Raw genomic sequence first — 22782 nt, 5'->3', positions numbered from 1 at the left:
TGGGTTTTCCCTCCTCTGCTAATTGCCCCGCGGCCTCGCTCAGGCTGTATCTTCGCCATAACACAAGACTAACTCAGGAACTCAGGTGTTACTTTTTCATTACTGCCATAAACAAGTTACCCCAAACTTACTGGCTTAAAGCAACACAGATTTATCTTCTCACAGTTTCGGGAGAAGTCCAAAAGGAACAGGTTCCTTTGGCAGCTCCAGGGACAATCTTCAGGTTTCTAGAAGCCACCTTCCTCCATCTTTGAAATCAGCATCATTTCTCTCTCTGGCACAGCTGGGGGAAGTTCTCCATTTTTAAGAAGACAGGGGCTAGACTGGGCCACAGAACCAACCCAGGGCACGCCCTCTCCCCCCCCATCCCACCCTTAAACTTGCAGAGCCCCTGTGGCCACCTAGAGCAAGTATTCAGGGGTTCTGGGATTAGCACAGGGGGCCTCTGGGGAAAGCCTCCCTCCCTCTCGAACCCCAATTTGCAGAATTCTTGCAAATATTAAATGAGATCTTTCAGGTCCACCAGCGTAGCGCTTACATGACAATAATTATTATTTGACTGTCTCCTCACGCCTAAGGGCTTCTAAGTCTGAAAATGGAATGAAGCCCACTGTCTGGGCAGAAAGGTGGAGAGCAGGATTAGGGTGGGAGGTTCACACTGGCTATCATCCACCAACCGCCATTTGGACCCTGCAGAGGGCATGCTTACTTCAATTTCGGGCAGAGTTCAAATGGGATGAGATTCTATGAAAAACTGACAACAGACTAGGGATTCTCCTTCCAGTACAGTCAGTAACTAAGCATCTTGCAGTCCACACTCCAAGGAAATCAAATCACAGCATCAAAGGTACAGAAAAATCAGAATCTTTTATTTCCCCTTGCCTACAACAGTGTCTCAGTGGTAAAGAATCCACCTGCCAAGCAGGAGACGCAGAAGACTTGAGTTCAATCCTTGGGTCGGGAAGATCTCCTGGAGAAGGATATGGCAACCCACCCCAGTATCCTTGCCTAGAAAATTCCAAGGACAGAGGAGCCTGGCAGGCCACAGTCCATGGGGTCGCAAAGAGTTGGACACAACTGAGCACCTGAGCATGCACAAGTCTTTGCCATTTTGGCTGCAGCGGAAACATTTAAAAAGTGAGATCCAGGAGCTCCCTGAAGGTTCAGTGGTTAGGATCCTGGGCTTTGACCACAGTGGTCCAGGTTCAATCCCCGAAAACCTCGCGACACTGCCAAAAACAAAACAAAAATTACAACGACAAGGAAAGAAACAGAAAAGAGAGACCCCAATCCACCTGCTTGACTTCTTCCAGCAGGACAGAGAAACCCCCTTGGGTTTTCTAGGATTCTTTTCTAAATTTAATACGCATCAGGGTTCAGAATGACTAGCTCCAAAGAACTGTAAATGTTAACTTAATGAAGTGAAACCATTAGGGACTTAATCATCACTAATGGCTGAAAGTTACAGACCAAAATGCGTCAGGCCACAGCAGAGGTCCCAGTGACTTCTAAAGTGCTCTATTTCTGTAAAATATACTTTTGCCTCTATATACACACAGGCACGCATTTCAATGCAAAACAAAAAAAGTGTTGCAAGCAGTGCTCCACGTGGATCAAAAAAGTCCACAAGATCATTTCTAAATGGATCTGATACCTTTGGAAGTAGCAGTTGCATTTAGAAAACCCCCCCCCCCCCCAAAACGGTTCATTAAAGCCCTGCCTTGCAAAACAGAAAAACCTGCAATACGATCAACAGCTCTATAAAACGAGAAGCGCCGTCAGCTTTGAGAAATGACATCCAGGTTAGCAATGTGTCTCATGGTGGGCCTTCCGTGGGGACAGTTCCAGGGATGGTCCATCTCCCCCATGTGTGTGATGAGTTTTTTCATCTCGCTTGTGTTTAGAGGGGTTCCAATCATCACCTGCATGTGAGACATGATGGCTTCAGTTAAGAAGGTTTACTAGTTTGGGTTAGAACAGCCACACTTCAGACTTCCCTAGCAGCTCAGATGGTAAAGAATCTGCCTGCCATGTGGGAGACCTGGGTTCAATCCCTGGGTGGGGAAGATCCCCTGGAGGAGGGCATGGCAACCCACTCCAGCATTCTTGCTGGAGAATCCCACATGGGCAGAGGAGCCTGGCGGGCTACATACAGTCCATGGGATCACTAAGAGTCAGACACAACTAGGCGACTAAGCACAGCACAGCCGTTCTTCAGAAGCAGTGTTCTCTACAGAGAGGCTGGACAAGACTTTGTCTTGCATTCCCTGCGAAGTCCTGTCTGAAAGAACCTCACCTTCTAGGGCCCCAGCCCTCGGGCCCCTTTGTGAAATCCAGCCCCTCCGTGGCTCCCTCATGGTGGCACATCCTTGAGAGGGCCATGGCCCACTCCCATCCAGGACCAACCAGTCTCGTCAGCTCCACCAGCACCCACAACCCCATCTCCGTGACCTCACACCTTGGCGATCGCAGTGGCCTAACAGGTATCCCTGCTCCCCCAACCCCGTCATCTCTTCAACCCATCCTCCACTCAGAGCCAGCGATTCCTCTTAAAAGTCTGTCAGGAGCCTCCCCCGTGGTGCAGTGGACAGGAGTCCGTCTGCCAAAGCAGGGGCCATGGGTGCGATCCCTGGACAAGGAAGATCCCACATACCACAGGGCCACCAAGTCCCTACGCCACGAGTGGGCCTGTGCTCTAGAGCCCGGGAGCCACAGCTACTGAAGCCTGTGTGCCCAGGGCCAGCGAGCCGAAACCACGGAGCTGGCCTGCTGCAAGTGCTGGAGCCCGGGCACCGACAGCTGTGCGCCACGACGGGGAAGCCACTGCAACAAGGAGCCCCTGCTCTCCGCAGCCAGAGAGCCCGCACACAGCAATGAAGACCCGGAGCAACCCAAACACAAAAACCCGCAGCCAGCCCCAACCTGTATAAAAGTCCAAGTGCTCCACGTGACATGGCGCTCACCGGCCCTCGCACCCACATCTGCAGGCAAGCAGCCCTTCCTGCCCGACTCCAGCCTCACAGACACCCCTGGTCTCCTGCACGAGCCTGTGAAGGAAGTACCTGCCTCAGGCCTTTGCCACTGGCCGCGCCCTCTCCCCAGCACACGCTTCCCGCAGGCGTTTGCATGTCTCAGGGCCCCTCTCCCTCAGGCTGCCGCGCAAACGTCCCTGCCTGCCCTCAGCGGAACAGCGCGCCCGCCTGTCCTCTGCAGCGCTGCGGGGAGGCTACTTCAGCTGGGTGCTCAGGGAGGGCCGGAGGGAACCGGGCGGGCGAGCAAGGCGTGTGGAGCAGGGCATCCAGGCAGAGGGCTTGCGGCAGGAAGGAGATGGTGTGGCTGGCATGTCGAGAGCCAAGGGCAGGACATGGGCCCCTGGGTACAGAGGAGACAGCCCCCAGTCTGCGCACTGTGTGGGGACAGCACCAGGGCCCCGCCAGCATCAGGGGGCGGCAGCCAGAAAACACATACTGCCCACCCTGGAGGTCCCTGCAAAACGCCCGCTGACCGCCGGGCTTCCGGACAACCTCCCACGGGGTCAAGAACTGGCAGCACCTACTCCTTCTCCACCAGGATCATTAATACCCATCAGGCCCACAGACGAACAACGGGGACAAACAGCGGACTGCGTGGAACCGCTGGAGGTGCCGGGAGGACGCCGCCTCGGGGACGCGGTAACCGTGGGTCAGAGTGGCCGTGCAGGGCTCAGGGTTACGCTGGCTGAGGACGGCGGGACCCTCGAGGTACGCGGCCCACACTTAACAGGGCTGCGCGGGGCTGAACCGAGGACTCTCGAGCTGGAGCAGGCCCTGGGGACCCTGCGGGAGAGCGCTCCTGACTTACAGACTTGCGACAGGCTCTGGAGGCGAACATCTGCCGGACGCGGGAGGGCCGGCACATGACCCCGGGGTTGTCGCTCAGCAGGAAGAGCAGCTCGTCTATGTCCTGGGGTCCAAAGGTCCAGTTCTTACTGGTTGGCAAGGAAATCAGCTTGGCTCTTTCAGTAACTGGTGCTGAAAGAAGACAATGCAGGGGGAAAGCCATCATCATTTGAAAAATACATTTCAAAAAAAAAAAAAAAATGCATTTCATTTGGGTGCTACTTGTCAGGAACATCTGAAAGACACTGTGGACGCCAAGCACTCTGGGGGAAAGCCTGTCCACCTCTAAAAAAAAACACACTGTGCAGGGCCTCGGAGATCATTCTAGGCTCTACGAGGACGCAACCCTACCTTCTAAGTAATGACTTACCGTGTTCATCGATAACAAAGTCAAAGCCATTCTTCCTGAATATTTCCAGATTTTCTATTAGAATCGCTTCATTGACAGCTGTTAGGTTGAGAGTCTGAGGTCTGAAAAACAGAGACCCAAATTAGATCTTGAAGGCTCTAAGACAGAAATGAAATTAAAACAATTTTGTGATTTATTCAAACATGAATAACATGCTTTCAGCTGTGAACCTCACCTGTCACAAAACTCCATTTCCTTTTTAAAAAAAAATAAATTTTTTCTGGCCACGCCAAGGCATGTGGGATCTTAGTTCCCCAATAAAGGATTGAACCCCGTGCCCCCAGCAGTGGAAGTGCAGAGTTCTAACCACTGGACCGCTGGGAAAGTCCTAAGCATTTCCTTTTAATTTTCACTTTGGTTTTTTTTTTTTTTTTTAAGATCTTAGAAGTCAGAGTTAACTCCAAAAGTAGTTTGTTTCCTCAATCTGCCATCCCACCCCAATGACTTCTTTTTTTTTTTAACAATAACAATATAACCTAAAAAAGCTATTTTTCCTCCTCACAACAAAGAGAATTTGAAAACTCAGCTTCGGTCATTATAGACATTTGAAAACAGAGGAAATGACATCTGTACCACTATCCTGCTCCTTCTCCTGCCTGCATCCTTCATCCAATCATCTGTCCTTCCAGCGATCCACCCATCCCTCCACCGGTTTACAGAAACGGCTAAAAGAAAGGAGCTATAAAGGTGAGCAAACACAGACCTGTTCTCTGCTCTCATGGAACAAACAGTCTAGTGGGGAAAAAAGACACTGATGAACAGTCAAGCAAATAAACTCTAATTACAAAATACACAGAGAATCAGGAAGAAGACACACTCAGAGACTTGGGAGCACACAGCACGTGAGACTTGGCCTGGAGAGTGGGATTCTCTGAGGAAGTGACCTTTGGGCTGAGATCTGGGGGTGAGAAGCAGTTATCAGGTGATGGGGGTAACAAGTGCTCTAGGCAGAGACAATAGTTTGTATTAAGGCCTTAGGATGGACCAGGGATGTTCCCAGAGCCACACACAGATCTGCTTCCTTCCACTTGATGGCCAGGGAGGAATTCATCAGGCCTGTTGAGGGAAAACAAAGGATGGCCAGGGTGGCTCAAGTGTAGAGAAGAGGAGAGGAGGGCTTAGGACAGCTGAAGAGGTCGTCAGGGCCAAGCAAGGCAGGGTCTGGTAGGAAAGGATGCAACTGTGGTCTTTACCCTTTCATCCCAAAGTGTGGTCCACTGGGAACCCACAGTGGCCTGGGATTATCCAGGTCAACTTGAAATGCCACAAACAAGACTGTAATTATGCAAAATGGCTAAAAAATAAATGGCCTCTGTGAGAGGGATAGGAGTAACTCATTATTCTAAAGTGGCTCATTCAATGTCTTTACTACTCCTACTAGAAATAAAGGTAATTAAACCATTCTGCCAGAGACAGAGGAAACAGAGTACTCAGCAAATAAACCAGGTAAGGGTTCCAACTGAGAGATGGTTTCAGCGGTGACTTCCTCATGACAGGATCTGCTGCTGTTGGGATCTGAGCTAATTACATAATTTCCCGAATGAAGATCCATGACCTCTCCTTACAACTCTACTTAAGATTTCTGGTTTACATGCCACACAACCACACTGCCTTGTAGAGTGGTCACTGTAAAGCATTCAATTTGTTTCTAAAGAGAGAAATACCAAATGCTGCAGTGACTGATCACTGGAATTGCTCTACCATAGCTGAGGACAGACACACAGGCACTGCTGACCTTCTGAACACAGGAAGTGAAGTGCAGTGTTAGTCGCTCAGTTGTGCCCAATGCTGTGCAACCCCATGGACTGCACGCCACCAGGCCCCTCTGTCCGTGGGATTTTCCAGGCAAGAATACTGGAGTGGGTAGCCATTTCCTTCTCCAGGGGATCCACCTACTCTAAATAGACATACTATAAACTGTCCTTCATCAAAAGGATTTCCTGGCCAACCAGTGATGGGCATTTTTGAATAGCTGAAAAGGTTTGATCGTTAAAGAACCCATCAGCTGTGTAACCTTGGGCAAGTGATTTAACCTGTGTGTGTGTGTCCAGTGTTATCACCCATGAGATGGTGGTACACACAGTAACTATTTCAAAGATTTGTGAGGATTAAATGCAAACTTTTCAACAGTGCCTGGCACAAAATAAGCACTGCATAAAGGGCAGGTGTGACTGTTATTATGAAAAAAGGACGAAATCTGCTTTAAGGATATTTAGGACCAAAAATCAGATAAATAGACAAAAGATTTGCTGTTGGCCAAGTTGTATCTGACTCTCTATGACCTCCCTCCATAGACTGTAGCCTGCCAGCCTCCTCTGTCCAGGGAGTTCTCCAGGCAAGCATACTGGAGTGGGTTGCCATTTCCTCCTCCAGGGGATCTTCCCAGACTGGGGATCAAACCCAAGTCTCCTGCATTGGCAGGTGGACCACCAAGCCGCCAGGGAAGCCAGAGACAAAGACAGACATGTCTATACGCTAAGTTTGGGATGTGAAATGACACTGAATTCTGAGCACTGAAATGCACTTACGCTATAAGCCTTTGACCCTGGAGAACAGTGTGCTGCTGAAGCATCTCGAAGTTGTATTTCTCGTCCGTGGCATGCTGGTCCACTATGAAGATATCTGCATTCAGCTTGGTGATGATAAACCCCAAGTTAAACTGACCGATGATTTCCATTTCTGCAAACATCGTTTTGCTGTGTGTAGAAAATGTCAATTAGGAAAGTTTTTTGTTTTTGCCACACTGCACGGCTTATGGGATCTCAGTTCTCCCACCGGTGATTAAACCGGGGTTGAGTCCTAACCCCTGGACTGCTAGAGAATTCCCGTTCTAGAAGACATTTTAAAAGATTCTTTCTCTGATTATAAAATACTGCTTCTTTCTCTGATTAAAAACAAAAAAATACAAAAACACAAAGTCCCTAATAATCACACTGTCTAAAGATAACATTACTTATTCCTGCATTCATCTAACTCCCCCATGACTTAGTTACTAAATCATTAATGATTTGGTGCATATGCTTCCAGACCTTTGTCTGTACATTGTTTAAAATAAATGGAATCAATCCTTCATGCTCCAAGCACTTAACAGGGCATCTCAGATATTGTAGGAAAAGACAGGGAATGACAGAAGGCAAGAGGGGAAGCCGTGGCTCCCACTTGGCCTTGAAGAGTCCCTCCAGCGCCCCCTGCTGGTTATGTCTAACAGTGCACCAAGAGAAAAGCGCCTATGGTCCAGCCTCCAGGACTGCGACCCAATACCAATCAGGATTGCAAAAGCGGGGCGAAGTGTGTATTTGGAGCTGAGAGGCAACAAACTGATATAAATGGCACAAATACCAACTCCTTGGATCTAACTGCTCTTTCAGGAACTGTCTGGAGTCGGCTCTGGTTCCCCAGGCAGATTCCCTACAGGAAAAACCTGTGCCAGCCTGAAGACCCTGGTCTTTTCCTGTCTTTGGCAGGTGTATCTCCTGGCACGACCCAGAACTAGAACCTAGCATCTAGATTCAAGAAACAAAACTCTACAGCTTGCTGTGTGCCCAGTCGCTCAGTCACGTCCGACTCCTTGCGACTCCATGAACTGTAGCTGGCCAGGCTCCTCTGTCCCTAGAATTTTCTCTGTCCAAGTATTTTTAAAACAAATGATAAGAAAAGTGTAAGTTAAATATTTTGGCCTTCCTTGGTGGCTCAGTGGTGAAGAATTCTCCTGGCAGTACAGGAGACAAAGGTTTGACCCCTGATCCAGGAAGGTCACACATACTTTGGAGCAACTGAGTCTGTGCTCCAGGGCCTGGGAGCTGCAACTACTGAACCCTGCTCACCCCAGAGCCCATGCTCTGCGACAAGAAGCCACACAGAAGGAAGCCCGCGGACTCCGACTAGAGCAGCCCCTGCTTGCCACAAGAGAGAATCTACAGGGCAACGGAGACCCAACACAGCCAAAAACAAACAAATGCCTTTTTAAAAATTAAATATTTCAAGAGAATTCATCATTTTTAAGAATCACAATGTTAGACAGGATTATTGTCAAGAAAGTAGCAGTGACTAGTGTTTTTTATTATTATCTGTATTACAGATTTTTTACTTTAAACTGCCTTTTTTCCTTAACCTTATCTGATACCATCTTCTTGAAATCATAGCTTTGGTAATTCTCCCTCATACACATTAAATGGAAAGATGGAAAATAGCAATAATGTTCCCCAAAGGTGCCCTGAATTCAATGCAGGGAGAAGATACCATGGGCTGAAAACCTCCAGGAAGAGGAATAAAATTGGGGTCAAGAAGGCTTTGATTGATTTGGACCAAATCTATATGAAATATAAGGAAAAAATTATTGCAAGGTTTCAGGTTGCAGAATTGCATGGTAAGAGTTCTTTAAAGAAAACTGTTACCTGATCTCTTTTCTTAGTTCGTCTTCTGCTGCTTGATTTTCTCCAGGGCAAATCTTTGCCCGAAACTTCCTATAATTCTGTTGACTTTCTCGTTGCTGTTCTTGCTGACACAACTGCTTTATTCGTTTGGCTAAGGAACTCATGGAAAAATCAAGGGGCACTATTTTCTTGTTAATTTTCACAGCTACATCCACCTCGGACGCCGATGCACTCTGGGTTTTCACCGATTCTGGAAGGACGTCGGGATTTAAAGGAATCCCTTCTTTTTTAAAACGCTTTGCGTTTGGGGATGAGAGCTTCGTGGGCTGTGGCAAGACTCTAGATGTGGAGCTGCTTTCTTGGTCTAAATGGCACTTTGTGCCTGAAAGACGACAGTCAGTTTCAGGTAACTTCTCCCGAGACTCCACATTTTCTTGGGAAAACCTATCTTCGGGGGAGCTTGCCGCCCGGTCAGTGCTGGGGTGGCCGCTCGTCTCAGGGGTGCTGGACGCCTCCTCGGAGCTGGCAGATGCGCTGCCGTGCCCCGAGTCCTCCTCCATCTCCACTCTGCCCATCAAGTCATGGGGCCCCTGAGCAGAAGTCCTCCCTTCCTCCCCAGGTTCAGAGATGTGCTTCTGGGAGCAGGGGGGCCCCGAAGCTCTAGGGACCTGGGCACTGCTTTTCTGCCTTAGAGAAACCCGCCTCTGATCGGTGGCCTTCGGACCCCGGGACTTGTTCTCAGTCGAGTGACGAAGGGAAAAGGCCTCTCTCAGCCTAGAAATGGTCACTGCCCTTTTCTCTTCTCCGTGAGTCCTTAATGGAGCAGGATCATCCTGCTTTTCTGGCTCGGGCTTCTCCATCTCTGCCGAAGGCCTCTTTATTAAGTGACCTAAGTAGATGCGAACAGAGAAGGGCATCAGACGCTGTGCAGAAATGGAATTATTGTTGTTTAGTCACTAAGTCGTGTCCGACTTTTGCAACCCCATGGACTGTAGCCCACCAGGCTCCTCTGTCCATGGGATTCTCCAGGCAAGAATACTAGACTGGGTCGCCATGCCCTCCTCCAGGGGATCTTCCCAACCTAGGCCCTGAACCTAAGTCTCCTGCATGGGCAGGCGGATTCTTTAACGCTGAGCCACCGGGGAGCCCATGCAGAAATGGAATAAGGGGATATTTTTACATGAACATGCACTTTGCACAAGAGAAGCTCTGTATGGCTGATCCAAGGTATGAACACAGTACTACATGAACCAGGAAGGAGACACGAGTTAAAACCACAATGTGATAATGGCTATATACTCTTCAGAACAGGTAAATTAAAAAAAAAAAAATGCTTACAAGGTTGAGGATCCAATGGGATGCTTAAATACTGCTGGTGGTGGGGACATTGGTACAACCGCTTTGTAAAACTCTCTAGGCCAAATCTCATCTCAATGTGTCACTCAGCAATGAACACACGGGGGATGTGAAGGCAAATGGCAAAGTAAGAACCTCCCCCCAAATTCCCTGCTCCATAAGAAATAGGAGAAAATGGCAAAAATTATCAGAACCAACTTGTTCAGAACTCTGGAAATTAACAAAAGGCTTGCCAAAATCAGGACATGTTTACTGAAAGACAAGGGGTGAGTCTTGGTAGAATGGAGCCCCGCATGATAATAGAGGCGGCTCATGTCTCTTTGTATCCAGATTACCTTAAAATCTGTAGCAACATGCTTTCTAGGGTGACACATCTTCTCTGTCTGAAAAGGGAGATTTTCTTTCATGCCAAAAAAAACTTTACCTCCAAAAAAACTGAGGTCAGTACCAGGACAGCTGCAGGTTATAGAAGCTGTTTACATGCTGGTGTTTTCTTACCTTCCACATCCAGCAGAGGCTGCTGGCTGACCTGGAGTTTGTTAACATCACTCTCGAACATTCCTATCAAAGACGTCTTTAAAACTGCCAACAAAAGCTTCTCCTCTTGCAGTAAAATTTGCCTTTTATCTGGAGTAACGTTGATGTCGACACATTCTAAAGCAAAATAGAAAAGATGCTGATTAAGTCCACCTTAAGCAAAACAGAAGAACTACACAAGCACTTGAGTAGAGAAATTGCAAAAGAAAAAAAAGCAAATAAACCTATGAAAAGATAGGTTAAAATTGCAAACTAAAACGTCATTTTTATCACCTACTGAATCTGCTTAAAACTTACAATCCCTAGTACATTGTTGATAGATGTATAAACTGGTATAATAGGATCATATTCACTGACCCAATGATTCTACTTTTAGGAGTTTATCTTAAAGAAACAATCAAAGATATAGATAATGATTTATCTAGAAGAAAAGAATTTAAATTTTCAAAAGCTGAAAACAACTAAAATAAGCACAAACATAAAAGTTCACAAATCAAGATATATCCACACAACGAAATACAATACAGCTATTAATATTAGAATCGTGTTTCTGAAAAGAAATGTTTACATCTAAGGTTAAAGAGCACAATACAAAATTATCCAAAATTATTTTCCCGTTCCAAAAAATATGGAGATATATATATATATATATATATATATACACATACCATTAGGTATATATATATTTTAAAGTGTGCAAATATATATTTCTAAGCATCTAGAAAAAACACTGGATAACAATAAACCATAATAACAGCTATCAGAAGAAAAATACCTAGATGAAATGAATTATTTTCAAAATTAGGAAAAACATTTAGTCAACTTTCTCCCTTGGCTGACATGAAAAAATCACATTTTCCTAATAACACAATCAACAAAGTTCCAAGTAGAAAGCAGGAAAGCCTATATAAAAAAATAAAAGTCTAAAAAAAAATAAAAGTCTAAAATAAAATACTTTTTAAATTTTTTTAGTTTATAAAAATGTATATAGCCATTAACTGTTGTATAAAATTTTCCAGTCATATCTGAGTTTTATAATTTCATTTTATTCTTTCAGGAGTAAGTCACCAATTTTACTGAAACCTCAGCAGAACTTACCCGAATCAACAGAAATATTAAGAACAACAAATGGGTACTGATGTCGATTATACATGTGATAGACCTCATTCACAAGTCTGGAAACCTACACAAAGAAACAAAGGTTAGAAAAGAATAAATGTTTCTTTCCCCAGTGTTCTAACAATACTCCAATCAACTATTAAAAGGATACATTTTTAACAGCATTCTTGAGGTAGAGTTGGCCTAAAACAAACTGAACTTAAAGTGTACAACTTGATAAGTTCTGATATATACATACACATGCGATACACGTGTGAACCCATCCCCACAATCAAGCTAATGAAGATATCTATCACCTCAAAAAGGTTTCCTCTTGCCCCTCCAAGGGGTATTTTTAAGCACAGATTCATAAAACTGAATCTTTTTCCAATACAAAGATGTTCCTGAAGAGATGTCAGTAAAATGTGATGTAGTTTAAATGCTCATAAAATACATTTGCATGTACATAGAAGTGTATTTATATGACTTTATAATGAGACTATCAAATGGCATTACAGATAAGCCATAAAAATCACACTCATTATAATATAGTTTAAAAATTTAGAAGCTGAATCATATCTGGTTGACAGAAGTAATTTGGAGGAATTCTCTGCCTGGTGGTTAAGACCCTACTTTCATTGCTGAGGGTGCAGGTTCAGTCCCTGGTTGAGGAACTAAGACCCCCCCAGCCATGTGGCAAGGCAGAAAACAAACAAGAAGTGATTATGAATGATCACCAGAAAACAGAAACCATGACTGAGGGATAACGCTGCTGAAGATGTAAAATCAAAACTGACCATTAAAAAATACTATCATCATATCAAGATGATCAGTTTTAGTTTGAAGCGGAAGCAATCTGGGCCTTATTTTCCTTGAAAATGGATAAAACACATTAAAAGAAAAAGAAAATACAGAGGCACGTGCACATGTGTCATTCTACACCAAAGAGTCTAGATAACAGTGGATATTTTAAATGTTTACTGTCTTCTAATAGTGATAATTTTTATGATAATAAATATATTGGTTATTAACATATGTCCATATGTATACACACACACAGACGTATAATTGAAACCACTGTGTGGTACACATTTTTAAAGGTCTAAAATAAGATAATTTATACATAACCAACAAAGACCTACTATATAGCACAGGGAACTCTGCTCAATATTCTGTAATAATCTAAATGGGAAAAGAATTTGAAAAAGAATAGATATATGTTATGCGTATAACTGAACCACTCTGCTATACACCTAAAACACAACACAGCAAATCAACTACACTCCAATGTAAAATAAAAATCTTTAAAAAGAAAGAAACTAATAGCGAGACATTCTAAAAATATTTTTTAAATGACAATAATATAGCATTGTTGGTTTAAATAATATATTTGCATAAAAACATGTTTTTAGAATAAAATTGATTAGAAGAATGAAAAAAAAGATAATTTACTCATGTTTTTGAGTCAGAGTCTCAAGTTCCATGTAAATTGCTTGTGTCAGAAAATGTTATTTAATAAAAAAAAAGTGAAGGCTAGAAGGAAAAAACTAATCGCCCCAAATCTTGAAATACCTTTGCTGGGTCACAAGGCCGCCGATTGATAAAGAAAAACTGTCTGTCCGTTGAACTTCTTCCCACGCCGTGAGCACAGTGCGAAATAAAACCTGAGATACTGTTCAATGTTAATACCATTAGGGCAGGATTCCAGAGTGGAAAGGATCAGACACGTATCGCTCAGCACATTCTCAAAGTGAAAAGTAAAAACGTAATCCCCAGTGACAAGCTGACAGGTATCAACGTTTCAGGTAATGTGTGTCTGGGCTCCGTTCTGGCGAAGCATGAAAGGAACACAGACCTCTGGAGTGTCCCAAGATCCCGTTACTGACAAGTCCACCACGGGCAGGTCAGTGGTTTCAAAACCGATTCATTCTGGCTCTCACTTTCCCTATGAAGTCCTCGGCCTCCACATAAGGAGCAGGTCTCACCCCACATTCACATTCTAGAACCTTCATGCAGTCCCCACCAAGCTGTCCATGGAGCCCAGGGACCTGAATCCCAGGCTCTTTGCCCACATTCTCCTCCCTTTTAAAATCTGTTCTCAGTCAGCAAACTTCTATCAACTAACACACTGGTTACGGGCTTTTTTCACCTGAGATCTACCCCTGGGATATCTGAGTTTCTGTAAGACTGATACTGTAACATGAAAAGGTGAATCTTCATCTTTAATTTCAGGCACAAGCCAAAGGCAAGTGGACGGATGGTAAACAATACGGGCTGTCACAAGGCCAACCCTGTTTATGAAAAAGTGTATTTTTCTTACACCAAAAGTAATGATGCTGGGGGACTTCCCTAAGATCCAGAGTGTGGGGTCTCAGTCACTGAACCATTCCAAGAAGTCTGGGTCCAATTCCTTGTTGGGGAATTAGATTCCACATGCCACAACTAAGAGTTCACATGCTGCAACGAAGAATAAATAATAAAGGATCTGGCATGCCACAATTAAAGATCCTGCGTGCCACAACTAAGACCCCAATACAGCCAAGTAGATAAACCATTATTTAAAAAATAATGACGATGATGCTGGATTGGATTCTGAGTAAGGCACCAGTGAAAATAAACTCAGCCTCTACCTGTCTCTGCCAGATCCCAATAAAAAGAAACATTATACATAATTTAAGAGTTATCCTACTTGTTCACTAGACAGAGCCTCTTCTAAAAGGGCTAACTCAATAGGAAACCAGTTACCCAGAACACTGTTTGCATTTAGTACCTAACTCCTTCATATAAACCTGCTTCCTCAGCAATCATACTGCCTACAGTTTTATGATGGACATAAGAAACTATAAACTTTAAAAGCACGATTTTTAAAAACAAAATCAAGAAAAAAAGTCTCAAAAAAAAAAAGAAAAACTGATGGTAATTTTCTGGGCAGCAATCTACTTACCAAAACAGGTTATGCAAAGCCTGGGAACAGCTCAGCCCATATTCTTCGCAGATGGAGTCACTAGGGGGCAGCTGCACAAAAGGGATGAGGCTTTGCAGCTGAAAGAAATCAAGGTTCATGGTGATTTCACGACGAAGTGAGAACTTCAACTTCCAAACTTCAGAAAGAAAGCTATAACGAGAGTTCTGTGTTTTCCTTCATAGTCAAGCTATCCATATTAAGAGAATAAAGAATTTCAACAGTGGCTTTCTGCAGTTTTAGAGTAATTTTGATTTATTAGCAAAGTGAAACACTTGGGGCTCCTACTTATCCATTATCAATACATTGCCCACAAGGACTTCCCTGGTGGTGGAGTGGTTAACAATCTGCCCCGCAATGCAGGGGATGTGGGTTTGAGCCCTGGTCGGGGAACTAGTATCGCACATGCGTCAGAGCAACTGAGCATTCAAGCCACAACTACTGAGCCAGAACGCTATAACTAGAGAGTCTGTGAGCCACACAAGGGAGATCCCACATGCCACAACGGAGATCTGACACAGCCAAAGAAATGTTTAAAAAAAGATACACTGCCCACAAAACTTTCTATTTTTTTAGAGAGTAAAAGGATTATTTTATTATTATTTTTTTAATGATTATTTTAAAACTTATAGCTCTTAAAATTAATTTTTGTGACAGGGGCCTAATTAAAAGAAAATCAATTACCGGATTTTATTCTCTATTTGTTATTGCTGTTCAGTCACTAAGTTGTATCTGACCCCATGGACGGCAGCACACCAGGTTCTCCTGTCCTTCACTATCTCCCAGAGTTTGCTCAAATTCATTTCCCTTGAGTCAGTGATGCTATATAACCATCTCATCCTCTGCCACCCCCTTCTCCTCTTGCCTTCAAATGTTCCCAGCATCGGGGTCTTTTCCAATGCTCTATTCTATTGAAAAGGAACAAAAGAAACTTGTCATAATCACAAGAGTGAGAAAATGGTTTTATACAACCGCCCACCACTACCTGCTTCTGCCCAAACACCAAGCCGATGTTTTCCTTCATGCTGGAGCTTCCGCTGGTGCACACCACAGGTTGCCGCTTACCCTGCCCAACCTGATTGGTGCAACTTATACGGACACCCGCTGAAATGATGCAGTATGCCTGTAACACCTGAACCATCTTGGCGAACTCCTGTTGAAAAAACACAAACCCAAGGACTCAAGGTTACTTCAGTTTTACAAGAATCATATGATTCAAGTTACACAGCCAACTCAAGGTTCTCATATCATCTTCCAATAAGACAAAACAATTTATGAGTTGAATCTCCCAACATGGTATCCAAGAGAAATCAGAGGATAAGGTTCTTTGTGTGTGTGTGTGCAGTGCCAGCCAATGAAGTAATACTCTTATGGGTACTCTTGTTGTTGTTGAGTCACTAAGTCGTATCCGACTCTCTGTGACCCTGTGCGCTGGAGCCCACCAGGCTTTTCTGTCCGAGGGATTTCCCAGGCAAGAACACTAGATTGGGTTGCCATTTCCTTTCCAAAATGTTCAAGTTTCCTGCTATAAAAATTGAGACATACATTCCCTTTGACATTGGAATCTCCCCTCTGGAAATTTATCCTTGCAAAAAAAACAATGGCATAAACAATCAAAAATATATCATGAAAATGTTTACTGAGACAATCTGTAGTTGTGAGAAATTAAAAACAACCTAAGCAGGGGCTAATTAATTACAGTATATCCATACAATGGTACCATGATATAGAATAATACAGTACCAGTAGACCAAAAAAGATATCTACAATATACTATATAAAAAGTCAAGGTATTAAACAGTGTATATAATACGATCCAAATTGTTAAAAAAAAAAAAAGAAAAGAAAGAAAGAAAGAAACATATGTAGAAAGATTGTACATACACGTATGCATTTAAAGTCTAAGGAATACAAACCAAAGTCTGGGAGACAAGCAGAAACAGCACCAACTTTCTGCCACACACAATTCCATGTGATTTAAATGTTTCATATTCTCTATCACTTGATTTCCTAATATTAATATTTATCTTGAAAACTTTTCTAAGATTTATGAATACATGAAAGTAGGAGGAAACTGGAAAGACAAACCAAACTGTTAACCATGGTCGTCTCTGGCAAGTACAAGTTCTCTTATGCCTATGTTTTTTGAGGCACAGATGTGTTTACCATACAATACAAAATGACAATAAAAGTTTTCTCTGTACAAAAAATGTTTAATTTTTAAATTAAAAAAGAAAACATTTTTTAAGTTTTTCTATACTTTGCAAAACTTTATAAAGTTTTAACCAGCACAAATTGCTTTAGAGGTAAAGAAAGTTTTAAGCAGCATATGTTTAAGTAATTTTTTGGATTATAAAAAACATAGATACAAAAGGGAAAGGCTCAAGGAAGATAGCAAAAGTTATAGCAGATCCAAGAAAAATCACTGGTAGCATTCGTGTATCTACTCTCCCAGTCCTTTTCTCTATGCTGATTTAGGCCAGTTGCTTTGTTTTTACAAAACTGTAATCATAGACACATATGACTATATATATATACATCCACGGAAAAGGAAATGGCAACCCAATCCAGTATTCTTGCCTGGAAAATTCCATGGATACAGAAACCTGGCAAGCTATAGCTCATGGGGTCACAAAAGAGTCAGATACAACTTAGCAACTAAACAACAACTTACATACATGTGATTACATACATACATATTTACACATACACATATATACATATATAGACAATTTCTAACTGTTTTTTAAACACAACAGTTATATAATATGCAGCTATTTCATTTTCATTCCAATTCATAAAAGTTATACTGATTCACTTTTCAGGAAACCAAGAAAAATTATCTTCTTGATAAATACGGAGAAGATCAGAAAATAGTCTTAAAAGACTCATTTCCCATACTAGAAAACCTTCTAAAACACAATTTGATGATTCTTTCCAAGGAAAGAAAAGGATAAATCATCCAAAAGTTGGGTCTTTTAGGGAAAGAGATGAACTAAGCACCTCTCCAAATATTAAAAGATTAAAGGAAGAGAATGAAGAGATGTGCAAACCAACCTGATTGAACTACGTTTGGTCACTACACTCTCCAGCCTCTCGCAAGTCGGGATTCTAGATTTATTGCACTTTTTTTTTTTTTGGCTGCTCTGGGTCTTAGTTACAAGCATGCGGGATCTTCAGCGTGGCATGCAGGATCTTTTAGCTGCAGTGTGTGATCTCTTAGCTGCAGCATGCGGGATCTAGTTTCCTGACCAGGGATCAAGCCTGGGCGCCCCCCCTTCCCAGGCGCTGGGGGCGCAGCATCCCAGCCCCTGGACCGTCCCTTACTGTACCTTCTTAATATTTCTTTGAAACTCCTTATGGCGCACAGGAAGCGTATAAAATAGCTGCTGCACGCTGACCGTCGTCCCCCTGGGTCGTGGGTAGGCGGTTTTCTGGAGGATTTTTCCATTGTGATCAAACACCAATCGAGTCCCAACCTTCACAGACGTGTGGCAGGTAGAAATAGTCACATCGCTGTAAGAAAAAGTCAGCACAGCACGGTCAGCTAAAGACGCCCAGGTGGTGGATGTCACCTGCTCGTTTTCTCACTTCCGTTCTCTCAAAACTCTCCTAAAAAAGATGTTGATCCTTCCGAGATCATCAAGAGAGATTAAAGAGGTGAGGAATCGTCATAAAATCTAAAGCTTGGGCCCCAGTAGATAGTGAGGGAGTTCTGTAACTATTTCGTTTTGATAAAAGCTTTGATACTTGCTTTAGTTAAACTGCAAAATGAAAGATCGTAAAACTTCTGAATTCACCAATAAAGATTCATTTCTGTTTAGTTATCACACTACTACTCTAACAAAATCTTAGAAGATGTGTGCAGTTAAGTAAGTGTTTAGCAAGTTTTTTCCTCAACATCAAAATAAATTAAAATCAGTAGTACATGGCATCTATATTTATCTATATGTTACTTTTTAAAATTAATTTATTTATTTGGTGGCACCAGGTCATAGCTGCAGCACTCGGGATCTTTGATCGTTCATTGCAGCAGGTGGGATATTTAGTTGAGTGATGTGAGATCTCGTTCCCTGACCAGAAATGGAACCCAGTTCCAACCACTAGACCACCAAGGAAGTCCCTATGTGATAAGTCGCTCGGTTGTGTCCGACTCTTTGCAATCCCATGGACTATACAGTCTATGGAATTCTCCAAGCCAGAATACTGGAGTGGGTAGCCTATCCCTTCTCCAAGGGATCTTCCCAAACCAGGGGTCGATCTCTGGTCTCCTGTGTCGCAGGAGGATTCTTTACCAGCTGAGCCAGAAGGGAAGCCCAAGAATACTGGAGTGGGTAGCCTATCCCTTCTCCAGTGGATCTTCCCCACCCAGGAATCGAACTGGAGTCTCCTGCATTGCAGGTGCAATTCTTTACCAACTGAACTATCAGGGAAGCCTAGCTATGTTACTTTTAAATTGAGAAGTTTCTGCTTTAATAAGGATAACAATTGTTTTATAATATTAGACACTATTTGCTTCATTTCATTCATCCATTGCTTACATTTCAGAAATATTACCACTTATATTGACAGTATGATAGAACAGAGAAGCTAGAAGTTGAGAATATTCATATGGAAAAGTATAAAAAAAAAGATTCTAATCAGACTTCTAAATTTTCAGAGAGATTTTTAGAAGGGGTCAAGTTAGAGGATAAAAACATTGCATCACCTCAGTGCACAGAGTGAGCTCAGAGCTTCCCCTCGAAAGCCAAAAGTTTCAACCTGAGTGAGGTCAGCAAACTCCTGAATCTTCGAAGTGTGATGTTTCAGAGCTGAGAGAGAGGTGAAGAGTCTAAGTCCAAGATATCGCAAACGACAGAGCAATGAACACACAGAGTACGCACCCAAGTGACTGGTTTTAAAAGCTGTTTTTGTGTTTCCTAAGATGGTGTTACCCCAAATTCTCAAATATTGGGCCCAAATATTTTAAAATAGGATTAGCAAAATACTACTTACTTAAGCCTTCAAAATTTTCTTCTTCGACCCCACATCCGTTGTCTGAAACTTCGATGAGCTCCACTCCATAGTCTTTAAGCCTGAGATCTAAAAAGGTTAAAGTACTGACTTCTCATATTGATCAACATGAAAAGACTTTAGAGTGAAAGACAATAGTTATAACTTACAAAATGCAACTCTGAGTCCTAACTATATTTATTTAAATACACTACTGTCATCTTGTGTATTTTATTCTTTAAAGTCTTTCTTGGCTATTTACTAGCCCCGATAAAGTAGTTTCATTTCTATTTTTTTCATTCCTCTTTCCTTCAAGACGATAATTTTAACACAGCCTTCAAGAGAAGAGGTTCTGGAATCAGACTCCCAGGGGTCAGATTTACTAGCTAAAGCTGAAAAAAGACAAATTCTTTGTGCCTTAATTTCCTCATTTGTAAAATGGAGATAATAATTATTGCAATAGCAATTTCTAATCTCATAAGATTACTCTGCAGACTAAATGTTACCTACACAGTTCTTAGCACAATGCCTGCCTGGCACATAGTAAGAACACAATAAAAGTTAACTGCTATTATTATGATTACTACCTAGCCAAGTACTAGGCACATAACAGGTGCTAAATTTACATTTTAAAAAATAACAATTTCTCAGCATATCAATGATTATCTTGCTACAGTCTTATTTTTTATGCTTAAAAAATAATTTCACAGCATATCAATGATCATCTTACTGTTTCTTGAATAAAATAGCATAATCTGATTATTTCTTGTGGTTTAAAACTCTCCCAAACTTACCAATACTAGTTGCACCGGCATCCACACTATTTTCTACCAACTCTTTCACAGCAGTGCTTAGACCAAGTACCACTTGCCCAGAACAAATCTGATGGACTGACTTCCGATCGATAGGTTTGATGGCCTTAGCAAGTTCTGAACTAAAGAAACCAGTTACAAGAGACAAAGCAAGTAGGCAATTATGTATTTTCATCCTGGTTTGAACTGTCGAAACAATTCATCTCTGTTAACAGCTGACTGGTCTAATCCATCCATTACATTAATATATCCAATAATTATATTCATAAATATAAATGTTGGTCTACAATCCTTAAACATGTCAAAAATCTTCTGAATGGATACTTCAAGTAAAATAGATATTTAAAATCTAATTATACTGGGATCTACTTGGGGGAGACACATGTCCCCCCGCAAGCTGTGGGTCAATAAACACTTACAATAGGACCTTCTTTCTTAAAAACTGAAAGCAACATTTCCCCACAATTTGAAAAATCAAAAGTTTGCTGGGAAATCCAGTGTTCATGTCAAAATCAAAACCATCTCAGAAATCAGGTACCAGTTGGATAACTATTCCTATGGCTGCCTTCAAATACCCACTCCAGGGGCGTCCCTGGTGGTCCAGCGGTTAAGGATCCACCTTGCAATAGGGGACATAGGTTCAATTCCTGGTTGGGGAACTAAGATCCCACATCCCACAGAGCAATTAAGCCTGAGAGCTGTAACTAGAGAGTCTGTATGCCCAACAAAAGATCGGCCTGCCACGAAGACCAAAGGGAGCCAAAAAAAAAAAAAAAATCCCCACTCTGAATCCAGGCTGCCAGTTCCTGTCTTGGCAAAGGCCCTCAAATTCCTGACTCTACCTCCTTTCAGAATTTTCCAAAGGGTTTGTCTCTGTTTTCTCTCTACTTCAATTAATCCCCCATGATACCACCAGAGTTACTTTAGAAACCACAAAACTGGTCAAATAATTTTACTTTTTCAAGAACTTACTAGAACTGCACTGTCTACTAGGTGTGTGTGCTGTCATGTCTCACTCTGCGACCCCATGGGCTGTAGCCCGCCAGGCTCCTCTCTCCAAGAATTATCCAGGCACAAATATTGGGTTGCCATTTCCTCCCACAGGGGATCCTCCTCACCCAGGGATCAAACCCACATCTCTTAGGCCTCCTCCACTGGCAGGTAGATTTTTTTTTTTTTACCACTACTTGTCACCTGGACATAGCATATCCTCAAAAGTGAAAGTCACTCAGTCCATCTCTTTGCAACCCCATGGACTGTAGTCCATGGAATTCTCCAAGCCAGTAGACTTTCCATTCTCCAGGGGATCTTCCTGATCCAGGAATCGAACCCAGGTCACCCTCATTGCAGTCGGATTCTTTAACCGCTGAGCCATCAAGGAAGCCCAAGAATACTGGAGTGGGTAGCCTATCCCTTCTCCAGGGGGGAATCTCCCCGACCCAGGAATCAAACCCGGGTCTCCTGCATTACAGGCAGCCTCTTTAGCAACTGAGCCATCAGGGAAACCCATATCCTCGGTAGACCCCTATTAAAAAAAAAAAGAAAACAATTCTTCCTCTTCATTTTACCTTGCAAAAAATTCTACTCAAGTTTGTCTTAAATGTAAAAACTGCAGACGAGATCACATAAAATGGAAAAAAGTACCTCTAAAAATAAGTTGTTTAGCAGGACATCCTATACGGGCCCAGCCTTGACATTTGGAGAGGTGGAGATACAACATTTAAACAAACACAGAGAATCTGGGTTCACGAATCTGACAACTGTGCAACAATGCTACCCGAAGATCTGCTAACCCAGAATTCGCTGTCTCTGCGGGTAACCGTATACTCAAGGAGATACAGAAGCACTGCGTCCTTTAAAACTGTGCGGCTATGCAAATTAGCATGTGTCTTGAAGCCGCCCCTAAAACAACCCTCAATTTAAAAAGAGAGAAAGCGCGCGCAACCAGGTAAAAAGGAAAAGAATTCTGTCTACTGGGATTTCAAGCTCCAGGTTCAGGCCCGCGGATGAGTAGCAGCGTCCGGACAGGGGGCGGAAATCCCCGCGGACCCCGACCTCAAAGTGAACCCACAGGGCGGCAGGTGTGGGGCGCACTGAGGAGCCCGCTCCGGGGTCTCCCAGTCGCCGGCTCGGTCTGCGCAGCGGTCACTTTCCTCTCCGTTCCAGGGGCTGGAACGCCGTGGGCGTTACCTAGGGCGACCGCGAGAGAACGCTACAAGCTCGGCTCACCTCGGCCCGTCTGCTCGCTCCATGGATGCAGAGCCTGAGGCGGCACTCGAAGCTGTTCGCTCTGCCGCTCCCACAGGCGCCCCACCACCGGGCCGCCCATTGGCTACTTCCCACACAGTGCCCCACCCACTTCCGG

General features: G+C 43.3%; 1 protein-coding gene across 3 annotated transcripts; it reads right to left on the bottom strand.

Moving 5' to 3' along the window:
- Positions 1-864: 864 nt before the first annotated feature.
- Positions 865-22742, bottom strand: PMS2 (PMS1 homolog 2, mismatch repair system component). Of its 3 annotated transcripts, none has more exons than XM_065923783.1 (16): positions 22647-22742; positions 20400-20539; positions 19609-19695; positions 19322-19424; positions 17946-18129; positions 15599-15766; positions 14596-14693; positions 13224-13323; positions 11652-11736; positions 10515-10670; positions 8682-9549; positions 6816-6983; positions 4249-4349; positions 3841-4010; positions 1739-1922; positions 865-1229 (listed from the first exon to the last, which is right to left on the bottom strand). In XM_065923783.1, the coding sequence occupies exons 1-15, from the start codon at positions 22667-22669 to the stop codon at positions 1779-1781; spliced, it is 2595 nt and encodes an 864-aa protein (XP_065779855.1). In that variant the 5' UTR covers positions 22670-22742; the 3' UTR covers positions 865-1229; positions 1739-1778. The 3 variants fall into 3 exon arrangements, 2 of the variants coding, with proteins under 2 accessions (XP_065779855.1, XP_065779856.1); XR_010661599.1 differs by lacking the exon at positions 865-1229 and adding an exon at positions 2923-3047 and having other exon boundaries at positions 1818-1922; XM_065923784.1 differs by lacking the exon at positions 15599-15766.
- Between the last annotated feature and the right edge of the window lie 40 nt (positions 22743-22782).

This window comes from Muntiacus reevesi, chromosome 2, assembly GCF_963930625.1.
Source record: "Muntiacus reevesi chromosome 2, mMunRee1.1, whole genome shotgun sequence".
Classification (NCBI taxonomy): domain Eukaryota; kingdom Metazoa; phylum Chordata; class Mammalia; order Artiodactyla; family Cervidae; genus Muntiacus; species Muntiacus reevesi.
The sequence above is the reverse complement of the archived record's forward strand: the minus strand, read 5'-3'. Positions and strand labels throughout refer to the sequence as shown.